We start from the raw sequence: 18707 nt of genomic DNA, 5'->3' as shown, positions 1-18707 counted from the left end.
TACACACGTTTCCATAATCAAAAGGAATAGCAGGCTTCCTCAAACTCAGCCCTCCAGATGTTTTTGGCCTACAACTCCCATGATCCCTAGCTAGCACTGATGGTCAGGGATTATGTGAATTGTAGTCTCAAAATATCTGGAGGGCCGAGTTTGAGGAAGCCTGGAATAAGGCAAATAACAGTTTCATAATAACCCTGCTTTGAAGTTCCATCTGCAACATGTATACCAATGTCGCAAGCCATGGCCCTCTTGTTGTATTGCTGGCATAGCTGCCAAGTCTCCCGTTTTTTGCGGGGAAACCCCCAGATTTTAATCCGTTTCCCACTGTTATCCCAAACAGAAAACAATCCCGGAAATCCCCCGGATTTCCTACCTGCCAGGGAGGCTCCATTTTGGGTGCCGCTCTGCCCATGCCTGGGCACCGGAAATCGGGCAGAGCGGCACTGGAAGTTGCTTCTACGCATGTCCAAACATGCGTAGAAGCGACTTCCAGTGCTGCGCCGCTGCTGATCCCACATTTTTCAGCGGGAGACTTGGCAGCTATGATTGCTGGCCACACTGCTAATCTGTCTGTTTAGCTCAGGCATCCCCAAACTGCGGCCCTCCAGATGTTTTGGCCTACAACTCCCATGATCCCTAGCTAACAGGACCAGTGGTTGGGGAAGATGGGAATTGTAGTCCAAAACATCTGGAGGGCCGAAGTTTGGGGATGCCTGGTTTAGCTGCATGTCTACACTCACAGTTGTTACAGGCATGCCACTCAAGCCGGGAGTATCAAGGGGTGTGGCATGCAGGCACAACCCAACTCTCCCTTTGGTCCAGTGAACATATGATGATACTAATGATATACATACATACATACTGTATATTCACACTAATGATATACAGTATGGGATTGTATGCATCGAGCAGGGAGAATTTAAAGCAGGGATAGCTAGTGTGATGCTCTCTTTTGGTTATTGTATTTTTATTCTATTTCACTCTGCTATACACATTTGGATAACGTGCTTTATGTGCTTTTTATTTTGTTTCCTTGGCACTGGTCACTTACTGCAGCAATCAAGGTTTGATATGAATTTATATCCCATACTTTCAACATCAACCTACGTTCTCATGGCAAATAACAATATAGTAAAAAAGCAAAAGTACCATTTTAACTAGTAATACAGTGGTACCTCGGGTTACAAACGCTTCAGGTTACAAACTCCGCTAACCCAGAAATAGTACCTCAGGTTAAAAACTTTGCTTCAGGATGAGAACATAAATCATGCTCTGGCGGCGCGGCAGCAGCAGGAGGCCCCCATTAGCTAAAGTGGTGCTTCAGGTTAAGAACAGTTTCAGGTTAAGAACGGACCTCCTGAGCGAATTACGTTCTTAACCAGAGGTACCACTGTAATGAAAATATAATGCATACAAATTATTACAGCGAACAACCTAGTCAAATAGAAAAAAATTAAATTGTCCTAAGTGCCTTAACTCAATGGCAGGGAACCTGCTTTGCATGCACCAAGTCCCAGGTTCAACCGGAGAGAGACCCCAGCCAGTCAGTGTAGACTTTGGAGAGGACCCACTGCAGAATAACACAGAATTAGTCTGCAATGAGCTTTTATTTTCGGAATGAAATCAGCTTTCCAAGAAGCGCTTTTCGGAGACAAAAAATATGCGATAGCTCTCGACTGTGGGTAGACTACATAGAAAAAACAAAGACTCAAGACTATCTCCACGGAGTCCTGGAGGGAGGCGCGTGCATACAGCCTCAGTACTGTATAAAGCAGATTCCTATGTTCCTTAAAATGCTTACTTTGGTAACTCTTAAAAACTTGAGGAAACAGAAATAGGGAGCGTCTACAAATCAGGTGTTCACTACTGGCTACTCTTAACTAGGAGAATGAGGGGTCTCGTAGACCGACCACCTCCCATCTCTTCTCCAAGAGAATCGCGTTCTACTGCGGTCTCCTAACAAAAACAAAAGCAGCAGCAGCAGCAGCAGCAGCGTTCAATGTAAACCACGCGCCGGATCCACCTGAGCCGCCCACAGCCAGTGATGCGTACGCGCCTGCGCCTTTCCTCTTCCTCGCCGCTTTGCGTCTTCTCCCGCGCGCCGCAGACGTTCGTTCCGTCGCTCGCGCGCGCTGAAACCTCCAATCACAACAAATCTTTTTAGCTCGCGTTCAACCGTCTCCGCCGTCGGTGCGCGCGCGCACGCGCAGTCTAGGCGAGCCTGGTCGCTTAGCAACCGCGCGCGTGGCCGAGCCTCCCGGGGGGGGGGGGAGAGAGCGGTTGACCAGGTCGGTGTGTCGGAGGGGCGAGGGAGAGAAACGTCGCGGGAGGCAGGCAAGCTGGGGGGGGGGGATTTGGAGTCCGGAGCGGGGGCACTACTGTTAATCTGTTTATTACATAATTCATATGCAAGAGTTTGCAGGTTTCCTCCTTCCTCCTAACCCCTTTTCCTTTTTTATGTAGCAGAAGCCTGAGGGCAGGGACTTTTCTTTAGCCGTTTGTAAGCCGCTCTGGAGCCTTCCCTCCACCCTTTTCTGAAGAGCGGGGTAAAAATTAGTTAAATAAAATAAAACCAACATCTCGCCTTTCTTCCAAGATGCTTCAAGCAGCGCACATCGTCCTCTTTCCTCATTATCCTAACGAAAAGCCTGTGCGGTAACTTCGGCAGATTGATCACCATCAGTGAGTTGCTTGGCTGATGGTGGAAGTTTGAACCAGTCTCCCTTGCCCTGATTGAACAGTCTACTCTTAACCAGGGGTCAGCAAACCGTTTCAGCAGGGGGCCGGTCCACTGTTCCTCAGGCCTTGTGGGGGGCCGGGCTATATTTTTTGTGGGGGGCGGACGGATTCCTTTGCCCCACAAATAACCCAGAGATGCATTTTAAATAAAAGGACACGTTCTACTAGTGTCAAAACACGCTGATTCCCGGACCATCCGTAGGCCGGATTTAGAAGGCGATTGGGCCGGATCCAGCCCCTGGGCCTTACTTTGCCTACCCATGCTCTTAACTAACCGCTCAGGGATGCCAGCTTGAATAAAATACAGTATTGTGGGGGGCAGCTAAGCTAGGGTTACCAGACGTCCCCGTTTCCTGGGGACAGCCCCCAGATTTGCGAATATTGTAAGTCCCTGGACAAATTCCATCCCCGGAATGTCCCCGGATTTCATCTAATGTCCCCGGGAAACGCAGCAGCGGCAGTCTCAGCAGCCCAGAGCAGTTGGCTCTGGCTGGCTTCAGGAGCTGCTCAGAAGTCCCCATATGATGGTGGTGCAGGGGCTCTAAAATGCAGCTTCCGGGCTGCCTCCACCTTCCCTGACCTCAGCAACTAAGCTGTGAAGGGAGGCGTCATGCTGCCTATCGGAGCAGCCTTCCAACTCCTCATTGCGTGCAAGCAGGGGGGGGGGATTTCTCAAGTTAGGCAACGGGAAGCCTCCCTTCCCAGCTAAGGGATCCCCCCCTCCTGCTTGCATGCAAGTAGGAATAGGATTGGGGCTGCTCTGATGGGAAGGGAGGCATTGTGCTGCCTGAGAGATCCCTGCCCCCTCCTGCTTGCACACAAGTAGGAGTTGGGATGGGGCTGCTCTGAAAGGCAGTGTGAAGCCTCACTTCCCAGCTGAGGGATCCCCACCCCCTCCTGCTTGCACGCAAGTAGGAATGGGATTGGGGCTGCTCCGATGGGAGGGGAGCCATTGCACTGCCCGAGCCTTGCCACTGCCACCGCTCTCGGCCCTCCTCCTCCGCCTCCCCACCACCACTGAAGAACCAACAACTCAGGGGCTGCCCAGGCTCATGGAGAAAGGAGATAGAAGCCTCTGAAGAAGGGGGAACATGGCGGTTGAGGTCAAGGTGCCAGCCACCCCTCTGCCACTGCCATCGCTGCAGCATCAACATCCCGAACGTGTAGTATTTATTTATAGTGTCCCCAGATTCATTGAAAAAAAATCTGGTAACCTTAAGTTAAGCCCTGCTCTGCATAATCGATCACTTGACACGATGCACACATAAACCATTCGAAAGGTAATGCCCATCAACTTTGGGAGGGGGAGGGGCCCCTCAAATAATTCATGGGGGGGGCAAAGGGACTTCGACCCCTAGGAGTTTGCTCCTATGCCACCACTGGACTATTTGTAAAGTTTTTCTATTTCATTTATGCTATGCTATTCATGCTCGAAGTGCTTTACAATAATTTTAAATTGGGGTGCAAAAATATGTAGCTCTCTATTTTTATTTATTGAATTTATATACTGCCCTATACCTGCCGAATCCAATACCAGTTACCTGCCAGACAATGTTTTTGTTGGTCAGTTTAGTGACAGTTGGAGGAGAGCTTTGTACATTGTACTTGAGCTTTTACAAAATCAGGATAAAATTGAATTCTTGTTAATGTAGAAGTGAAGGGGGATAATCGAAGTAGGAATCATAAATAAAGCACAGTGTTACGGGGTATTGGGTGCCAATAGAGGGAAAACCACAATGGACACAATCACACAATCCACTAACAGTCTGTTCTGAAGGCCCCCTAAAAGAAATGATGCTTAGCTTAGTTACAACAAACTCACATCCCGTTGCTTTCAAAGGGATTTAGTTGCAATTATCTTTTACTAGATTTTGTCTAATTAAATGTTGCTGCTCAGTCCTGTCCATGCTTTGGAGCACGTCCTGTTGATTTAAAGTAATAATTACTTCAAGTAACTATGCTTGGAATTATATCCTTAAGATAGTAATGTGCTGCATATTTACAGATAATTTGGGGGGGGGAGTAAGATTTTTGGTTACAACAAAGATTAGCAAATGGGGAGCCCAAGGTTTCTGATTAATAAGAAGATACCATAAGTGAGTGTAGAGGTAGTACTGGGAGACAATTAGAAACAGAGGATGACCGAGAAAGAAGATTTTTATATTGTGGAAGAATAAAGGAACTAGTAGCTCATCTAGTCAGTTATGCTTTGAATATTATTAAAGAAGAAGTCAAGAGGAAATCTTAAGTTAATAAATTGTTTTTTATGTAATAGAAAATGTAGACTATTTGAAACATTTTAGAAGAAAGCAGCTTGCTTCAGGTTTTGGTCAACCATCGAGGATGGCCAAGCAACAATGAAAAATAATGTTAAACCTGTGACATGGAAACTGTTGGAACAACTGAAGAACTGAGAAATGTATTTTATAAGAGCTCACTTAAGTCTTTAAGAGGTCAGCTCTTCCAAATATATTCCTGAAGACTTTTTGTCCACCACATTTGTCACCAGAAATAGCCATGATGCTGAAACTGACTCATGGGATAATACACTGGCCCCACTTGGTTCATAGAGCAACTTCAACACGTGCCAGTGTGCTACATACACATTATATTTTGGGTTATCATTCCAATTACTTCTCTAGTGTTTGTATTTGTTGTTTTAGGACACAATTTTGACAGTCTGTTCTATCAAATGTTTAGATCAGTGAAGCATCCTTCCATACTGAAGATAACGAAATCATAATTGCCTCCAGTTCCATGATGCAAACGAAATATAGCAAGGTGCATGAATTGTATGGTTGTAAAACATGCTAAAATTGTAACTTTTACAATAAGGTATTATAAATAGGCCCATTTGATGTATATAGAATATTATCTACTGACATGGTTTTTTTTAATGTGTAGTTGCTTTGGAAGGCAAGAGTAGCCTAAGGTTTGGTTTTTAATTACATCGAAACAAAATATGTTTAGGCATGTCAAACTTTTATAGTTCATAATGAGTTTATTGCACATAATAATTATGGGTTCAGTAATTAAAAGTTTAAAAATTGCTGCTATTTTATTTAATATAAATGATAAATCAAAGATTTCTTTTGCCTTTATATAAGTAAAAGTTAGGATGTGTCAAACATCAATCTTATGTTTCATATTATGGTAATTGTATATTAGTAAGACTTCAAGCATGGGAGTTGTAAGAGTATAAAGCCTCTGTCAAGTGAAAAAACTATCATTGGCTAAGGGCTGAATTTCTTTTGTTGTTTAATATGCAGTACATAACGTACACATACAGAAGTAATTTATAATAATAATTATGAAACTTTATTTAGGGGAGTTCCTCCAAACGAGACTCTGTAGCACTTACCGCCGTGGCATTACAAGATCACCTTTTACATAATCTTCAGCTGCAGAATCTTTCATTAGCAGATCCTTTTAAGTCAAAGACACAGAGTAAAAAGAATTCATACAAACCTGTGAAGAAGGAGACAGTCAGAGCAGTGGTTGACACTGGACTAAAGAAAACAAGCAGGCACCAACAAAAAAACGAAGATCCAGAAAAGGAGTATGTTCTTGATCCTTGTCCTCAGCCTCTCACATTAGGTAAATTATGTGACAATGTGTTATTTGAAAGAATATTAATTAAATTATAAGAAGTATTTTTTCCATATTGTAACAAAGCAGAAGAGTCCTACTTGTCCTTACAAGTAGACCCATGTATTCTCCACTATTTGGAAGCTTATGAGCAGGGCACAAAGATAGCCTGACCTGGTTTGCCTAAGCATCTACTATTCAGAGATAATACTGTCTCTGAACATGGAGGCTCTAAATATGATAGGTAGAAGGAAACTTTTAGAGAGCAAAGCTAATTCATTTCAAGACTTAGAGTAAAAATAAAAAAAAATTGGTAGGAAGGTGAAAGCCTAATTTGTGAACTGATACGGCTATGATTACCTTCACTTGAAATGTAATAGATTACAGGGGTTGGGGGGGGGACCACATAAGGTGCTGACTATATCTTTGATCATTGTGTTCACTCATTATGTTTGCTAACATAAAGAGGTATCTCACGAAGGCTAGGACTTACTAGCATGCATGTGCATAATATAGTGTGTGACTTCATCCTTTAAAATAGTAGCTGTGGCTTTGGGTTAAGGGGCAATGTCTTTAAAAGAATGTAAATTGCCACTGTGATAAAAAATAGCAAAAGACAAACCTTCCATAATAAATAACTTTTTTGTAAGAGAGTTCTTTATATCAGTGGACTGAAAATACAGTGTAATTAAACTATTAGCACCATCTAGAGTTGTATTATTACTGCAGGTGGTATAAGCACTTGGGCAACTATTACTTTTTCAAAAGGCAGTTACTAGTCTGGGCATAAAACTTTTACTTAACCTTTACCTACCCCTTGCTCAAAACTTTACAAGTTATGTTTTCATAATGATTTTAGGGCAAACCCATGAATTATGCCTGTAGTTAAATACTTACTTCAAATCAAGAAGCAGACGTGTCTCATAATAAAAACACATGGATGCAGAAGCTTAGAATCCTGCCTCAGGAAACAGGAGTTGCACAGGCAACACATAATATTGCCATGAGATAACATGTGATATTATCTGGCAATCAGGAAGGCCTGCCCAGCTCAAATGTCTACACTTTTCTGACTCCTAAAGTTTCTAGCTCACTCTTATTAACCCAATAATAGAAAAGCATTTAGCTTTTCTTTCCCTTTCAACCCCTTCCCCCAGCACTTAAAATATGTGACTCAAGCATTTCCAGAGGTTTAAAACTCTTAATCCTGCAAACACATTAGATACAGGTATGTTTAGAAGTCTGCAACTGGAAGCTCATTAAGATATGTAGGTATGCAATCACATAACTCTCTGGGCAAAGGGACTTCATAGTTCAACACTGCCAAAATTGTTAAGATCTTGGTTTCCGTACGTCATCCTACATCTTGGACCTCTTTCTTCTGCAGCTTTATTTCTGTTAATATCTCAACTGCATTTTTAAAAAGGCATCTTACATTTGTTTGTGTATTTAAAGCACTTGCATCCCACCTTTAACCTGCATAGCAAATGCCCATGAAAATAAAAAGCCATCGGAATTGGGAGGGATCCAGATTGGACATGCACACAAATCTCTGGTGCAGGCATACTGTATAGGCCCAAACTGGGCTTGCTGCAGCTATTGTGCAATATATGAGGAAAGTCAATTCATATATGATATGACAAAGGATTTCTCAGAAACATTAAAGCCTGCAACATCTTTCACAACTGCAAAAAGGATTAATAACTGCCTTCAAAGAACACTTCATTGAACTGGCTTGATGACCAAGATACTAGGTGGAAGGGTGAATTCTTCACTTTGCAAGAATTACACCTTGTGTTAGTTCAAACAAATAAGCCTGCAAGTTCCAAGAAATTTACAATCAGTTGATCAGTCTGCATTTGTTTTATTGTTCAATGTACTTTCTGTAAGTCATTACATGGAATGGTTTCCGTGCTACAGTAGGTAAATACAAATATACATATATGGATAGGATCTGAAGTCTATAATAAGATGTTCTGACCATCTAATTTTGATTCAGGATTTTGCTCATTGGCACTCTGCACTGCACATATTCTCTCAGTAACTTCATTCAGTTGAAGAGTTGTAAGAGGTTTTGCTTGCCTGTAAAAAATATAGTTTTCCTGTTGCGTGCTACTTTCATTTTTCATTTAAATGTAGATTTTAGTATTCAGATTAGTAATAAGTTTAATATATGCACATGCACAAAGCATTAATTTTTGGTGGTTTCTTGTGGGACTAAAGCCAGCCTGCACACTGTCTGAAAGAACTCTGTCCAACAGAATTCCATTTGAAAAAGGGACAAATATAGTTTAATTCACTGATTGCCTATTCTGTTACTTTTATCGGAGCCATTATTTTCAAACCTGCGCTGGCATGGTATATGGGTGTATGTTTGTATACACAGGAGGAGGAAAACTTCCATGAGGAAAAAGCTTTAATGTGTGTCAATGTCATTACCATATTTTGGACTTTGTGTCTATAGCTCAGCAACTTGGGTTGGTGGAACCTCCTGCCTTGCCTCTAACCACTGAGGAATGGGAACATGTGAAACAACGATCCATAAAACAAGGAGATTCAGTTCAACCTTGTGCCATATGCAGAGAAGAATTTGCACTTCAGCCACAGGTATTTTGTCTGTCTTACCATTAAGTCGGCTATCCTATGAATATGTTGAAATTTGAACTGAAATTACAGTCAAAGCATGAACAAGACAGTTGGGAGAGGATAGAAAAACTTACATTATATCATTTTGCCTTTGTAGCAATGTATGTTGATATAATGTACGTATGCTGAAGTTGGGCATAGGAAAAGTTGGACCACTTCCCAACTGAGAATGGAATAGTTTGCTACTCCTGAGCAAGCAATGAATTCCTCTTCCCCAAGCAGTCTTCTGTCAACAAAGAGCTGGAACATGCTTTTTAATACAGAGTACCTTGTGTAGCTACTTTAAATACTGTAGCTCAGGTCTAGACCTTGTGAATAGCTCAAAAAATTGCACCATTTTTGTCAACCGCGAGCACGGCGGGGGGAGAGCAGGCCACGGGAGTTGAAGAACTTTGGAAGAAGATCCTTAAATTTATTTATTATAGTCAATAACACCATTTCCTGAGCAGAGTTTGTGATCATTTTTAGGAATTTTGATTGTACTAAGGTAAAATTTCTTAATTGCTTGCTATCACGCTTTTATGAAAGGGAAAGCCAATATAGATTAGGAAACGACTTTTCAAAGTAGTTACTGCAACTACTGCAATCTGAAGTTACAGATTGTTATTCTAGCCAAATCCCCCAATTGTTAATGTCAGTTTTGCTAGATAAAGAATTACAAATTGTGATTGAGCCCTAAATATTCTATTTCTTCAATGAAAGCTATTTATCTGACATGCCATTGGCAATTTTCACTAGTTATACCAAAAGTAGTATATATATTTTGAACTTTAAGTTTCACAAGATGTTTTTATTCTCTCCTAACAGGTGCTGCTGTCATGTTCTCATGTGTTTCACAAAGTAAGTAAACCCTACGTTTATTAAAAGTGAAATGTGCATCAAAACAGTCTTGTACATTGTAGAACTAATGTGAATTTAAAGTGTTGAAGTCAGGCTTTTGTTTCTAAGGTTCACAAGCTGAAATAATTTGAGGATATACTGTTTTGAGATACCGGTAGTTGCTCTTTCTTGTAACACTAAGCCAAACCGTGGTTTAGCCTGAATACATGGACTCCTAGAGAAAAGATTCTGGCTGTTTTGCTCACCCTCTGTTCGTGCTGCTACTGCTGTGAGCTTAGCTGCAGTTCAGCATAGTGTGTTGTCCAAACCCAGATTCATGATTTATCTCCTCAACACAACAATGGCATGTTGTAAATCATGAACATACTGTATCTTGGTTTACAGCACATAGCTTGTCTGAAGCAAGATAAACCATGAGCCCAGGTTCAGATGATGTGCTGAATTAAACCATGGCTTAGTTCTCCATGATAAGATTGAAGAATGAACAAAGTAATTGTGATCTTCAAGAGAGCACACTAAGCCATAGTTTGGCTTAGCTTTACATGTGAGATGGATCAGTGTCCTTTATCTTATTATGAAATGTTATCATTCATATATATAAAGGCAAATGTACCACAATTGCATGTAGTTATGCACTCTTGAGTTATGTCAGTGGGCATAGTGTTGCATTCCATTTAATAGTTAAGTGTATCAGAATCAACAATGTGCAAGATTTAACTGTGTATAAGAATAAACAATTTGCAAGATTTAACGATGCATGGCTCTTCATTTACTCTAGCTGCTTCATAGTTATTTTATTACAGTAGTTTTATTAATATTTTGATATTCCTCTTAAAGAGCCAACACTGTTTATTAAAGTAAATCTGGAATTGGCAGTCTGAGTAGTGCTCTAATAAGAATGGCAAAAAGTGCCTAGACAACATGATGGAAATACTTTGAAATAATACGTTTCCAGAATTTTAGCATCATGTACATTCGCTTTCCCCTGCTGCTAGTTCCTGTGCAAGCTTTGCATAAATTGTACCCACAAACTCGTTTGTATAGGAGAACACATTTCAAGCAGATTTAAAGGTAAAACTGAATGTTATTTTTCTAGGCATGCCTGAAAGCTTTTGAAAGATTTGCAGGTAAAAAGACCTGTCCAATGTGTAGAAAGATCCAGTATCAGACCCGAGTAATTCATGATGGAGCACGCCTATTTAAAATAAAGTGTGCTACAAGGTAAGGATGACTGGCAAATGACAAAACTGTTTTCACTGAGAAACGTTTATTGGAAGATCTGCATATACAGAAGACACTACACAGTGATGGGTGCAATGTTATACCAGAGCTAGAGAATGATACTTTAACGTTTTTATTTACATTTTAATTGTTAGCATTTAATTTTTACAATTTAATCGTCTCATATTTAAGCAGAGATGCAAAGCTTCTATGCAAATTTTCATTTTGAGCCAGATACAAAGTTAATTTTAGATTAAGGTTGATTTTGCTCAGAAAATGTGTAATCATTTGCCAGGCTCATTCCAGACCATGTGGCACAGTGGAATAGTAGTTACTACGAAACTACTAGAAATTAACGTTCTTGGGAAATCTGGCTTTTGATCAGGCATGTCCAAAGTTCGTTTCTGGGGCCTAATCAGTCAGTTTAATCCAGCCCCTGTTTCTATCTATAGAAAATCTTTCTAACTTGTAGTAGCAATAATTGGTGTGAAATGGTAAAAAATAGCAGTGTCCAGTCAGAAGCTCACAATCAAAGGCTATGTATTGCTGCTGTAGGAGAGTTACAGGTAGGTAGCCGTGTTGGTCTGACGTAGTCGAAACAAAATAAAAAAATTCCTTCCAGTAGCACCTTAGAGACCAGCTAAGTTTGTCATTGGTATGAGCTTTCATGTGCATGCATACTTCTTCAGATACGTTGTAGGAGAGCCTGTCATGTTTTAGTAGTGGTGGAAGACAAAAACAATAACTGGTGCAAATGCATTCTGGACACATGGTGGCCACATAAATTTGCTTAGCAGTTTGGGCTCCATTTAATAGAGAGCCATTCCTCTAAAGTAGCCACCGCCGACAGAAATGAGCTCTTTTTCATCCTATTTGCTAGTCCCAAGATAGGAGCCACCAAAGCTCGCAAAGCCCTATTTCTAGCCTTCATTCTGAGTGTTTTGATCTGTATCTTTTCTTGCTGCAGAATTCAAGCTTTTTGGCGGGGGCATATTGTTAGGAAATGGTATAAAAACCTAAGAAAAACAGTGCCTCCAAAAGATGCCAAATTAAGAAAAAAATTCTTTGAAGAAAAGGTATGTGTAGCATTTTTTAATTCTTAATAATGATCCCCAGATTCCTCAACCTCAAATTATACTGCTATAAAAACAAAATGAAGTCCAGAATTTATTAAATTGTTCAGAATAAGTTATACTTTATACAACAGAAATCTAATAGACCTTGATAATGTTTAAAACATATATAATGACTCTGTTTTTTTCTCTTCTGCATGCATTTTATGTTTAATCAAACTTGCAGGTAAGTGTTCTTTTGGTTTTTCTCCTATACAGTACATGGTGGAAGAGCTGGATAGCTACAGTGCCTCTGATTTAATCTCAGTTTTAGTTTAGACCTTTACCTATGGGATAGTGAGAAGAAAGGTCTCCACTTTGTGTAGCAATCCACTACACAGAAATATGTTGGGGACACTACCATGTGGAATAATTTCAAATGCCTCTCATTGTTTAATAGCTGAAAACAAAAATGTTTTTCAAATGGTTTAAAATAGTTATTCTTAGTTCTGCGGGAATCTTACACTTTGTAGTTTTGTTGAATTTTCTTATTATATTCTCAAAGGATTATTTAATTGTTAGGCAAAGTCATGTTTTATACAAAAACCATATTCAATGCTCTTCTAATGATATGATTCAATTCCCAAAAATTATTCACATATTATCTATTTCTATGGATATCTCTTCTATGTAGAATAACAGCAGTGTTCATTCCAGTGTTAGAGATACAAAGTAGTTGCAGATATTAAGAGCAAATGTATATTGAAACAAAAGGAAATAATGGTTATAACAATAAGAAGCCATGTCCTCTCACCCATCATGCTCTCTGTCTTTCTGACCTTTCAGGTTCAATCATGTTGCTTTTCAATGCAGCAAAATCACTGAGTTGACTTTACTGCATCAGTTACAATCTAAGATGTGTGGTTTGAATCTTCCCACACCTAGTTAAAAAAATTGCTTCAATGCTTCACTGTGTCACAGTAATTACTAGCTCTCACCATGTGAGGGCATATTTAAACAATATATTTGCCTCTCAAAACTGATATGGGGAAATCACCTCAAGGTGACCTTATCATATCAAAACGTAACATGTTAATCAAGCTTCAATCTTAATCTTAAAATGCAATCTGTACAACTTGAAAATATGCACTTATGGAATTAAAGGTAGAAAGCTAAATATAAAGAAGAGTTGGCTGAGCCACAGCTTGCATAATCATAGTCCCTGGCCATGATCTAGAGCAGTGCTTCTCAACCTGTTTTAACTGATGCCCCATTTTAGCTAAAACAGAAATCCCACCACTCACTAATTATTTTATTTTAATGTTCAAATGGATGGAAATTTCAAGATGTTCAGTTTTTTACTTATATTGTACATATTTTTTTGGGAAATACACCCACACAGAATATCTTCATATGCCCCTGGAGATGGGATGCCTCCTGGCTGAGAAATACTGAACTAGAGTGTGTACACAGCTCACATACAAGGAAGCTTTCATATTAATTTCAACAAAAACACGACAATAGCTGTTCAGGCCCCTCAGACAATCCATTACGTAAACTTTGCCTTTTCCTTCTACAGATTTTCTTCTATTTTCATTATTTTAAAAAATCTGATCAACCATACCAACTCTTCCTTAGTTGCAATATCCTTGCTGCTTCTTTCTAATACAGGGGCACACTACTAAAACCACTCACATAACTTGTGAGGCAACATCATTATATTAACAGTGTTACATTGTAACTGTTAACTCTTTAATTTGTTTTTCTTAGCCTCTAATTTTTCCTCAGTCCTAATACATATTCTTCCTCCTCTCTGCACTACCAGGAAGTTCTCAGGAAGTTGCAAATAGCCATGGAAGAAACTGCAGTTGATCCATGGGCCCCTTGAAAAGAAAAGGCCTGCTCTAATACCTAGTCTTATTAAAAGGGCCAGAATGCAGGACAGTATTTTATACCCTCAGTGTGGTCTACACACTGTCCTTGAGCAAAAAGTGAGAAGGCATCCCTTTCCCCACTCTATTCTGGTCTAGAGCAGAATCCAGTTGACGAGAAAATGAAGGAGGCCAGATCAACAGTATTCCAGCAACACTCCTGAGACTAGGAAAGCTAGCATTTGTCTAATTTGTTTTCTTCTGTATATATGAACAGTTCTTTTCTCATTGACTTAATGCTATGCCAGGGGTGGAGTAAGAAACACCTGCAACTCACTCTGCTCCATCCACTCAACTTGCTAGGTTTGATGGACAGATAGGTAGTAATAACCAATCATCCTTCTCTGCAGAAAATAACACATTTACATTCAGTTCTCCTTATGGAAAACCATTGTTCCTAATCATGTACTGCCCTCCACTTTTGAATCAGAGCTTCCAGACTACTTTTTAGAGTTATCCAGCCTCATTGTTCACTTGTGTCATCACTTGAAATATACTTTTTAATATGTGTACACTTCAAGGCCTCATGGGCACTCAACTTGGTCCTGAAAAATATAAGGATGAAAAAATATAGGGCCATAGCTGCTTGCACCAGTATGAACTTTATCCATTTATTTAATATTAATATATTTAAGGGATTTGAGCCCCACTTTCCACTATACGATATGTCTCAAAGCTATGAACAAGGCTTGTGCCCCCTTACGCTCTTCTCTCTTTGTGTCAACAAGCAAGCATACCAGAAAGTTATTGGTAAATTATATTTTCCTTTCTGTCAGAAAATCTATAGTTAATGGCTTTAGTTAATGGCTTTAGAGCAAGCTAGGATATCAAGCCACATTTTGAATTTGGGTTCATATTTTGGCTTTTCCCAAAGCAGTTAACTGTAGTCTTCTGATTTGAATGTGATACAGTATAGAAAATGGATAGAGAAACAATCGTTAACTGATGACTTCCTGGTATGTTTGCTTGCTCACAAAAGTGGAGAAGTGAAGTGGCTGTATTTGGGGACACAAGGCTTGTTCATATATCTGCTACTTATGTACAATAATTTAAACACAGGTACTGCCTCCTGCCAACCAGCCCCTCCCAGTCCCTTACCACTTAATCTGCTCCATGAAATCATTATGTTGCCATTGTTGGATACCTTCATGCAGGACCAAAAGAATGAGCATGTGTCCTTATCAGCATCATCTGTGTTGCTCACATTACTTATCTACAAGTACCTATTGATAGATTCAGCAACTTTGAAGATAAAAAAAACATAGCCTGCAGAAACAACAAGATGGCTTTCCTAGATAAAACATACGAATAAACCAAGTTTCTCTTTATCATTTGTAATTCAAGCACCTAGGAAGATGCACACAGATTTCCATTAGATATACGGTATACGGTATACAAAAAAATACTGTAGTATTTTACTAGCAAGTGAAAGTTATGGCTGATTCTGCACGCTATTAATCACTGTATCCAATGCACTTACCCTATCCAATGCACTTACACAAGAAGTAAGTCCCATCCAAATCAGTGGGGCTTAATTCTGAGTAAACATATAGGATTGCACTGTAAATATCAGTTTCTTAGGGTACTTGGTCTGCAATCCTCTGCACATTTACCTAGAAGTCAATCCTTGCAGGCCTTAGTTTTGAGTAAACGTGGATAAGATTGTAATGTCACCCTGCGATCCTCCAAAACGGGTGTTTCTAGATTGCAAAAAAGGATTTTAATATGGAAGTCTTAACTTCTCGAAAGTTACAGAACCATACAGTTAAAAATGCTACAAAAAGATGACTAAAATGTATTAAAATATATATTGACTTCCTTTGGCAGTAACACACACAAAACAAGGATCAGGTTTTGTACTGGTAAATAAATTCTACAGTTAGAGCTTGTGTTTAAAATGTCACTACTAAGTAGAATGTATTTTATTTGTCTGACTGTGGCACAGTAGCCTTTTTATTAATCCATTCAAGATTTTACCAATAAACATCAAAGGGGTTGCAAAAGGTTACTGCAACCAAGCTATGCTAATTTTTAACACCAATGTATACACAGAGTAAAGTGTTGCCTAGAATTCAGTGTGCTTAGTAGTGAATTTCTTTGATCCTTATCTAGAACTGTGCTTGTATATGTCATCTAATTGAAGTAAGATATTTTATTGCTGTAATTAAATCTTTTCAAATGCATTGCATTATCTTCAACTTAGCTAAAAATGCAGACAATTGTTTAAGAAGCTAGGTATATTATTTGTAAAACAGTGAGTTTGTTCTAGTATCCACCTTCCTCACCATGTGACTTCTTCCCAAAGATTTTAATTTAAATCCCACCAAACAGCATAATGGTCCATGAGTTTGTTTAGCCATTTGACTTCCTTTATCACATAGAGATGGCAAACATTCTGTTGCTAACTTGATGTGGCTCCAGGCAGCAAGGCTATGAGGATTTTAAACCAGTAAAAGCTTATCAACTGATTCATTGATATGCTGTAAATTCCAGTCTTTTCATTTTACTTTAAAGTCAACACATTAGTAAGCAATTTGCTGACATAAAGATGGATTGCTTTAAAAGGGTTCCCCTTGGGTGGACAAAGTTCACCTCAATGCTTTTGTGTGCATCTTTAATTTAATCTTGTTCTTGGCTGTTGCCTAAAACTTGTGACTGATGGTGCTTTACATATTGATAAAAATATTTAGAATGCCTCCACTTTGTCATATTCTTCAAGTTGAAGGGCAGAGAGGTCACGAAGTAGATACAAAATTAATTTCCTAAATATAGCATTCTTTTCCAAACAGCTTTTCTGGGAAATAAAGATATCCCGGGTTTTATCAACAGGATATTTTCCTTTTATCCATTAATTAACTACCTTTCCTTTGAAGAAAACATATAACTGCTTGGATCCTAAGTTGCTTATCCATTCATGTAAAGTGACAGGTGGTTTCTGCCACCTCTCCTTCTGTCTTCAGCCCACAATATCACAAACCATCCCCCAAAGTTCCCCAACCCCCAGGAGGGGAAGTGCAGGGTGAAGGAGAGGTGGGAACGCCCCATTCAGTCCAGAAAGGAAAACATTAGGATCCCCCCAAATTTATTTTTAAATACAATTTACATTACAAGTTTATATTTTGGGTGTCTGTTGAAGACCTTCCTTTTTCAACAAGTCTTTTAACTAGATTTTTTAACAGTATCACATTTGAAATTGTTTTCATAAATATTTTTATTGCTGAACACTTTGGGATGTTTCATGGGAAGCACTTCATAAATAAAAATAGATTAATTGTAAACACTGACTTTGGTCTTAGTGACAGGAAGAAAATTGCCCTATGATCCTCAGATGAAGGGCAGTATTGAAATTGAATAAATAAAATAAATTTAAAAATTTTTTTTAGGAAACTTCATTCAATTAGGCCATGGGCAGTTTTAGGTAGAAAATAGGCAAAGGGTCCTAATCCTGATTGGGAGCACCTTCTGGATTGTGGCCCTAAATCTTGAGTGAGAAGCAGATGCCAAGCTAGCAATTTGAATAGGGAATAGGATTCATTATTTTAAGACATAAGAGTATGTCTGAACTCCCTGCAATGGAGGAAACACTGGCACTGATGCCTCCTATACTCTTCAGATCCGCTTGGAACCTATTACAATGGGAGTAAAATCTTTTTCTTACCTTTCAGTTTTCAGAGATCTGCCAACGATTATTGAATTCATATGATACCCGCATAGATGAACTCTTCTCCGAGATTGATTCTAATGTAGCTGAAAGTCAAAACGTGTTTCAGCAGCTAGACAAGAAGTTGGGCCCAGGCATAGATGAAGTTGAATGGGAAAAGATACAGATGCAGGTTGGTTTCAGAGCCAATTTTCTTTTTTTTTTCTTTTTTACGTTCTTTTGGACTTTTTTGTGTATGAATACAAAGTGTTGCTATTAAGCCAGTTTAGTATTTTCTATGCTTACCATTTTCTTTGTTTCAGGCACTCCGACAAGACATAGTTGACTGCCCAATTTGCATTATGCCTCTCATCTACCCCCCTCACCTGCAGGATGGAATTCCCCAAGCCAGCTACCCATCATGCTCCAGCAAGACTGTTCTGCTCTCCTGTTCACACATGTTTCATAGTACCTGTGTTCAAGCATTTGAAGACTTCTCCTTGGGAGAAAGACCCATATGTCCTTTATGCCGTTCCCATTATCAGAAGAAAATACTTAACTAATGTTTTAATACAATTTTTCAAGGTAACTGAAAAAAGGCATTGGGTTGTATCCAATGCTGGACATATTCCTTGGAACAGACTCATTGAAATTTAAGTCCCTAATTTTAATGGGTCCACTTTGAGTAGGCCTTAGTTGAATGTGTATTATATAAATATATATTAATATATATGAATAAATATTAATATATTTCAATTATATATGAATTACTTGCCATTTTCAGCAAGAGCTGCCACACAAGTTTTTCCTTTGTGCATATGTGCATATGGCCTTCTGGCAAGTCAGAGTGGGGTGGGCTTTTATGGTATTGGATACAGCATATCTTCCCATAATAGGGAAAGGGGTGGAAGAGATGTCAAATTTATGGGGGAAGGATTTACCAGGCCTTAGCCATTGATTTACATCCCTTTCATCCAGTTTCTCGAAACCAGAGACTGAAGATAGAGGACACCGGAAGTGTGGTAGCAGTAGCAACTAGGCTACCAACTT

General features: G+C 39.3%; 1 protein-coding gene across 4 annotated transcripts; it reads left to right on the top strand.

Annotated features, from left to right (window-relative positions):
• Nucleotides 1–2221: 2221 nt before the first annotated feature.
• On the top strand, nucleotides 2222–18416 carry RNF32 (ring finger protein 32). 4 transcript variants are annotated; one of them, XM_035130079.3, is made up of 9 exons: nucleotides 2222–2334; nucleotides 5440–5520; nucleotides 6066–6336; nucleotides 8792–8934; nucleotides 9781–9813; nucleotides 10910–11034; nucleotides 12002–12110; nucleotides 17683–17850; nucleotides 17981–18416. In XM_035130079.3, exons 2-9 carry the CDS (start codon nucleotides 5497–5499, stop codon nucleotides 18218–18220), a joined length of 1113 nt encoding a protein of 370 aa, XP_034985970.2. In that variant the 5' UTR covers nucleotides 2222–2334; nucleotides 5440–5496; the 3' UTR covers nucleotides 18221–18416. The 4 variants fall into 4 exon arrangements, with proteins under 4 accessions (XP_034985970.2, XP_088510379.1, XP_088510378.1 ...); XM_088654253.1 differs by having other exon boundaries at nucleotides 2230–2288; XM_088654252.1 differs by having other exon boundaries at nucleotides 2283–2682.
• Nucleotides 18417–18707: the final 291 nt, after the last annotated feature.

The sequence above is a fragment of the Zootoca vivipara genome, chromosome 11 (assembly GCF_965207765.1).
Source record: "Zootoca vivipara chromosome 11, rZooViv2.hap1.1, whole genome shotgun sequence".
In the NCBI taxonomy this organism is placed as follows: Eukaryota; Metazoa; Chordata; class Lepidosauria; order Squamata; family Lacertidae; genus Zootoca; species Zootoca vivipara.
The sequence above is the reverse complement of the archived record's forward strand: the minus strand, read 5'-3'. Positions and strand labels throughout refer to the sequence as shown.